We start from the raw sequence: 7,443 nt of genomic DNA, 5'->3' as shown, positions 1-7,443 counted from the left end.
TTTTTTTTTGTATTCTGAGCACAGTGAAATAAAGTTGGGAATAAACAGTTTAAGAACATGGAGACATTTTATAGAATGATGATTGGATCATCAAAAATAAAGGAAATTTATAAATTTTGAGAATTAAAAATACAAAATCATAGCATGTACAAACCTATGACATAGAATGAAATCTTAAAGAAGGAAATTCATAGTTGAAAATATGAGCATTTAGAATCAGACTTTGGGTAAATAGTAATATACCTTGTTGCTATGGGAAAGAATAAGAACAAACCAAAAAAAAAAAAAAAAAAAAAAAAAAAAAAAAAAAGCCAATAGAAGCAAAGAATCAAGATCAAGACAAAAATTAATAAAATGGAAGTGGGGGAACGAACCAACAGTGTTTTGGAAAGAAACAAGATCCATAAGCTCTTAGCCAAACTAAGAAAAAAGAGAATACCCAATTGACAAAATTAGATTTAAACTGGAAGAGATTGCAACAGATAATAAATGAATTTCAGAAAATTCCAGCCATCTCAGGACATTTTTTTATTAGATATTTTCTTTATTTGCATGTCATATGATTTCTCCTTTCCCAGTTTCCCCTCCAAAAAAAAAAAAAAAAAAAAAAAAAACAAGAACAACAAACCCGTGTTGCCTCCCCCTCCCCATGCCTGCCACCCCACCCTCTCCCACTTATTGGCCCTGGCATTCCCCTACACTGGGGCACAGAACCTTCACAGGGCCAAGGGTCTCTCCTCCCATTGATGATCGGTATTTCAGGACATTTTTAAGGCATACATTCCACTAAATTGGAAAAGTAAAAGAAATGATAAATTTGTAGACAACACAACAAAGATAATATTTTTGAAAAATTAAGCCAGTGTGTAACAGCAACAGTGAGATACAGAAACAAACAACAACAAAGAAACTAAGACTACACTGCTTTATAAGAGATGAGAATAGGGCTGGAAAGATGGCTCAGTTAGAGCACTTGCTGCTCTCCCAGAGCATTTCCGACAACAACCATCTATGACTCTAGTTCTAAAGGATCTCACACCCTCTTCTAGCTTCCTTGGACTCTAAGCACAGGAGAACACATTCCAAGCTTCATGTGCATAAATTAAAATAAAAAATATAACCCCAAATGATAAAACATCTTAATAATATAAGACCTGAAACTAAAACCAATAGAAACATTTCAAGGCATTGGCACAGGCAGGCACTTTCTGAATAGGACTGTAATCACTCAGGAAATAACACCAACAATTAACAACTGGTGTTTCCTTAAATTCAAAAGCTTCTGCACAGCAAAGGAGACAATCAAGTGAGGAGATAGCTTAGAGAATAAGAGAAGATCTTTGCTAACTATGTTATCAGTCAGGACTCTTATCTACAATATACAAAAAAATTAAACAGCTAAAACAAAGCAATCCAGTCTGCAAATGAGCTAATGGAATGAGAAGACAATATTCAAAATCATGTTATAATTGGCCAATAAATGTATAGGAAAATATTTAACCTTGTGTCATCAGAAAAATACAAATAAAAACTTCATTGAGATGCCAATCAGAATGACAGAATGACAGTCACTGATAAAACAAGTCCTGACAATGATGCAGAAAGAAGGCAATTCTTATATACTGTGAGTGGATAAAGAAAATGTAGTTTATGTACACAGCCATAAAGAAGAATAAAGCCATGTCATTTGTCAGAAAATGAATGAAACTGGAGATATGTTAAGCAAATTAAGTCAGTCTTATGCAGATATCATATGCTTTCTTTCATGTATGAGCCCTAGACATTATAGATAAATAAAATAAGATTCTGGTATGAGCACAGAAACAGACACAAAGACCAAAGGAATGGAAGACCTAGAATTAAGCCCGCAAAGCCACATGATTCTCAACAAAGATCCCAAAAATCATACACTGGAAAAAGATTCAGTGTAAAAATAGTATTTGGACAAACAGGGAAGAGAAATATCTTTCTTTTTAAAAAAGTTACTTTGGTGTTAGTTATATAGCCAGGAAGTAGAGCACTTGCTGAGAATGCATGGAGACCTTTCTTCCCCCACGGCCCCCTGCACAAAAGTAAACAAACATTAAACAAGAAGGAATACTGTGCTACAGTAATTGTGAACTATAAAATAGCAATTATGATATTTAACTTTTTTTTTTTTTTTTTTTTTTTTTTTTTTTTTTTTTTTTTTGGTTTTTTGAGACAGGATTTCTCTGTATAGCCCTGGCTGTCTGGAACTCACCAGGCTGGCCTTGAACTCAGAAATCCACTTGCCTCTGCCTCCCAAGTGCTGGGATTAAAGGCATGTGCCACCACTGCCCAGCAATATTTAACATTATTAACAAGAGCTTACTGTCTAAACAGCATTCATACTTGGTAGCTATGTTTTATTTCTTTTTCCTAGAATTTAGTTTTTGGGCATAATGTACATCATACATGTATTGTTTTTCCTTTTTTTTTAACCTTTGAAAACAGTCTTGCCAAGTATCCCAGGCTGAGCGAGAACTCAATTCTTTTTCCTATGCTTCCAGATTGCTGGGGCTAATTGCATGTCAAAATTAAATACAAAAAATGTTTTTAAAACTAGTTTGTATTTTTATTTCTGTTGCTTGGAAAATATACTAGTGGTCATAGTATTAGTTTATTGTAAAATAAATTATTGTAACAATAAATATTAAATGGTGGATATGTAAAGATCTATACAAATATTAGAAATTTTGAATTAAAATATTTTATTGTTGACATTTTTCTACTTTGATTACTCTAGGGCAAAATTTGTGATTTTTAAAAGTTGTTTGTTTTGTGTTTTAAGGAAATTACAGGGCTAAAGATGTATTCAGTGGTAAGCACTTGCCTTGTATGCACAAGGCCTTGGTTTTCATCCACAACCTGGAGGAGAAGAAAAAAAGAAAGAAATCAAAGATGATCATTCTGGTCTGAAACCTTTCATATCCCAATCTTTAACCCAGAACATAAATCTCTCACGTGCTTGCATGTCAGTGCTAAAACTCTTTGAAAGTTCCTGAGTTCTTTCCCCCTTCAGTCCCCTTCCCTTTGAAAAGCGATGACAGTGTTAATCTATGGCTCCCATACTGGTGCAGCATACAGAAAGACTTATTTCTACAGTGGCCAATATTCTAGAAGTAAAAATGTTAATACAAGTTTAGGCATATAGTTAAGTGGTTAAAAAAAACTTGCATACCTTAGGTTCAATCCCCAGAGCTGCAAAATAAAATTTAACTTGATGTTCTAAGAAAATGGTAACAATTATTGCCTTTATTTAGGTATGGTTTCATCACTTTTGAAACTCAAGAAGATGCACAAAAAATCTTACAAGAGGTAAGTTCTTTCAGTGTATTTAATTTGTGGTTTGGAATGTATTTCTTTGAAACAAATCTTTTATGGTAGTATAATGGTACAGTACAAGTACAATGATCCATTTAAATATAGGTATGTGTGAATACATATATATGTATATATACATATATGTGTGTGTGTTTGTGTGTGTGTGTTTGTTTGTATATATCTTAAGATTTCCATTGACCTCTAAGAAACAGTCTGAAGTCATTCCAAGTCATTACATGAGAATGGTTGTTAAGATATAGTGTATTTTGTTTTATTTGCTTAAACTAGTAATTTAAGAATCTATCTCTGTGATACATAGGTTTTTTTAATTCCTTAGAAACATTACAAATGTAGACTACTAGGGTAAGATTACCCTGAGATTACTTCCTTCCTTTAAATTACTTTTCATAACCCAAGAACTAAGTTGTTAATAGAATGGATATATCCTTTAGTTTATTTTGATAACTTTTAATTTATAACAAGTACAACATTTAACATTTTTAGAAGAAAGTAGTTTAATTATATACTATTAAGATCATACATAGTCAGTTATTATCCATAGTAGTTTTATATTCTGTAAAGTCACTATAAATACTGAATTAGTTAATACCGAACTTCTGGTACTGGTAGTTGAAGAAGGTACCAAAAGTCCTCTGGTCACATAGGATTTTTGCTACCAGTAAATCAACATATAGCCTGATTTTATGTGTTTATACTTAAAGAAGTTGTGTTAGCAATAATTTATATTATCACAAAGACCTGAGAGAGACTATTTAAAAGTCTTAAGATTATTTTAGCTCATGATTTCCCAGGCTTCAGCTCAGAGCTGGCTGGTGCTGGTGCCGTGATTAGTGAGTAGTCAGGGAGCAGGGAAAGGATGAAGAAGAGATCACTAATAAGCTATAGTTCATGAGACATATGTCCTATGACTTATTTCCTCCAACTATGCTTTACCTTTAAATTTTCCATCATTTCCAAATAATGCTATCAAATTATTGACTCATAAGTAAATCTGCTAAGTCAGACCCCTTATCATCTGATCACCTCCTATGATTAGATCTATCAGTTAACTTTATTGGAAGGAGGGCAGACACTTCATATCCAAGCCATAATAGACACTATGTTTAATAATTGTTGAACATTAACACTAGATTCATGGCCAATAGCACTATATGCAGACCTGAATTATAAGCATGTCAGCATGTTTTCTCCATAAAGTAAAGCACAACCTTCTTGTGCTTAGGAACACTAGCTGGTGCTTCAACACCTGGAAGCCATTTTATTTTTTTAAAAACAGCATTTAATGTGAGAAGAATACCTAAAGGGATGCTTGATTAAAATATCATAGTTGTAACAAGAATAAGATCATCACTTTGACCTTACCTGGGCACTTGTGTGTTAGACTACTCACATTTTCTGTACATGTCTACTAATAACCTTGAAATAACTACAAATAGTGTTTCAGAAATTGCAAATAAATTTTAGAGAACATATAAGTTGCAAATACACAATCAGCAAGTAATGATGAATACTATCACCTGGATAGTATCACCTTCATTGCTGTAAAACCAAGAGAAAGGTAGATTATTTGAACCCAGGAACCATCTTCTTTAGACTAGGGATGTAGCTCAATTTGTAGCATACTAATTCCCAATACCACATAAATAGGCAGTATGGCACCTGCCTATAGTCACAGCACTTGAGAGGTAGAGGGAAAAGGATCAGCAGGTCACAGTCATCAAATAACATAATAGGTTTGAAGCCATCCTACATCCATAGGTCACAGTCATCAAATAACATATCAGGTTTGAAGCTATCTTACATCCATAGGTCACAGTCATCAAATAACATATCAGGTTTGAAACGATCCTACGTCCATAAAACATTTTTAAAAGAAGAAAAAAGGCACACAGTGTCTGCTAATTTCATACTGGGTTTGTCACTAATTTTTACAAATCATTGTGTCAAAATGACAGATTTTTTTCCTTTATTTTAGGCTGAAAAACTTAATTATAAGGATAAGAAACTCAACATTGGTCCAGCAATAAGAAAACAACAAGTAGGGATTCCTCGTATGTATTGAGAGCTAATGGATTTTTTAGTATTTTGCATAGTCCTTTTGTGAAATATTAGACTCCTATAGACCTTTTATTAAAATACCCTTTCTTTTATATACTTTTATTTTAGCAAAGTTGGTGCTCATATAAATATTCTTACCAAAAATTAAAATACATTAGTATGAGGGTATAAGGGAAATACACCTGAACAATATTAAGTATATTCTATTAACAACATTTTAGAAGAAAAGTCTTGTATTTTAATTAGCATACAAAGTACTGTGTATCATGATAGCATTTTCTTTTTGTTGAAAATTCATACAGTATATTCTGATCACTTTTTATCCTCCTCCAGATCCTTCTCACCCATCCAACTGCATGCCTAATCAATCTCTCTCTCTCTCTCTCTCTCTCTCTCTCTCTCTCTCTCTCTCTCTCTCTCTTTCTCTCTCTCTCTCAAACATCAATTAAAAAACAATTTTAAAACATTTTTTTAAAAAGTTAAAAAGCAGCAGATACACAGGAATAAAACAGAGTCAGAAACCATAATATATAAGCAAAAGATAGTTTTTTTTTTAAATGCCCCAACAAATTAATATGAGACAAAAAAATCTACAAGATGCCATTGAGTTCATTTTGCATTGGCTATCTACTTCTGGGCATGAGGCCCACTCAGTGAAACTCCACTGGAGAAAACAAACTTTTCCTTTGTAAGCAACTGTCAGTTGCAAACAGCTTCTGGTTAGGGATGGAAGCTCATGTCTACTTCCTCCTCTCAGCACAGGGACCCCATCTTACTTGACCCTGTACAGGCCTTGTGTATGCTGCTGCTGTCTCTGTAGATTCGTATATAGGTCAGTCTTGTGTCTAACACTGTTTCCTTGGTGTCAATCCATCCCACCTGTCTCTTTGAATCCTTCTGCCTCCTCTTCCACATAGCTCCCTGAGCCCTGATGTCAGCGGAGGGGCAGCTGATGAAGACATCCCATTTAAGATGTTCCAAAAGGATTCCAAAGTCTGTAACTCCCAGTTCATTACCCTGCTGTGGGTCTCTGAATTATTTCCCATCTCCTGCAGGAGGAAAGAACACTTCTCATGATGACTAAGCGAGGAACTGGATTTAGGGGTATAGGAGAATTTCATTGGGAGTCATTTTATTGCTATGTTACATTACCAGAACAGCATTTGTTTTTCCCTAGTTCCACGGCCCATTTAGCCACTTCCTAAGCCATGTCAGGCATAGGTTCCATCTCAAGGAGTGTCCCTTAAATATTGGCAGATAGTGGTTGGTTACTCTCACAGCATTTATGCCACTATTATATCAGTGTATCATGCAGACAGTTTTCTTTTTATGGAAATATATTTTTATTCAGGTTTTTTTTATTAGATATTTTGTTTATTTACATGTAAATTTCTCCTTTCCCAGTTTCCCCTCCAAAAAACAAACAAACAAACAAAAACAACAAAAACAAACCCCTGTTGCCTCCCCACTCCCCATCCCTGCCACCCCACCCTCTCCCACTTATTGGCCCTGGCATTCCCCTACACTGGGGCACAGAACCTTCACAGGGCCAAGGGCCTCTCCTCCCACTGATGCTCGACTTTGCAATCCTCTACTATACACATGTTGTCAGAACAATCAGTCCCACCATATATAGTCCTTGGTTGGTGGTTGAGTCCCTGGGAGCTCTGAGGGTGCTAGTTAGTTCATATTGTTGTTCACCCTAAGGGGCTGCAAACCCTTTAGCTCCAATGGTCCTTTCTCTAACTCCTTCACTGGGGACCCTGTTCTCAGGTCAATGGATGGCTGTGAGCCTCTACATCTGTATTAGTCAGGTACTGTAAGAGCCTCTCACGAGATAGCTATATTTAGGCTGGCTTGCCCTTCCTTCACCCTCTGCTCCATAGTTAATCTCTGCAACTCCTTCCGTGGGTATTTGGTTCCCCCTTTTAAGAAGGAATGAAAAAAAAAAAAGAAGGAATGAAATGTCCACCTTTTGGTCTTCCTTCTTCTTGAGTTCCTTGTGTAATGTGGATTGTT

General features: G+C 35.1%; 1 protein-coding gene across 5 annotated transcripts in view; it reads left to right on the top strand.

Annotated features, from left to right (window-relative positions):
• Boll (boule homolog, RNA binding protein) overlaps nucleotides 1-7,443 on the top strand; it is a 140,083-nt gene that overhangs the window by 11,140 nt on the left and 121,500 nt on the right. For all 5 annotated transcript variants that reach the window (XR_004117886.1, XM_031367526.1, XM_031367525.1 and 2 more), the window contains exons 4-5: nucleotides 3,285-3,339; nucleotides 5,342-5,417. Coding sequence is in view for 3 of the 5 variants with exons in the window: in XM_031367526.1 (XP_031223386.1) it covers nucleotides 3,285-3,339; nucleotides 5,342-5,417 (131 nt within the window). In the remaining 2 variants the exon portion in view is untranslated. The remainder of the gene's footprint in view (nucleotides 1-3,284; nucleotides 3,340-5,341; nucleotides 5,418-7,443) is intronic.

The sequence above is a fragment of the Mastomys coucha genome, unplaced genomic scaffold, assembly GCF_008632895.1.
Source record: "Mastomys coucha isolate ucsf_1 unplaced genomic scaffold, UCSF_Mcou_1 pScaffold14, whole genome shotgun sequence".
In the NCBI taxonomy this organism is placed as follows: Eukaryota; Metazoa; Chordata; class Mammalia; order Rodentia; family Muridae; genus Mastomys; species Mastomys coucha.
The sequence above is the reverse complement of the archived record's forward strand: the minus strand, read 5'-3'. Positions and strand labels throughout refer to the sequence as shown.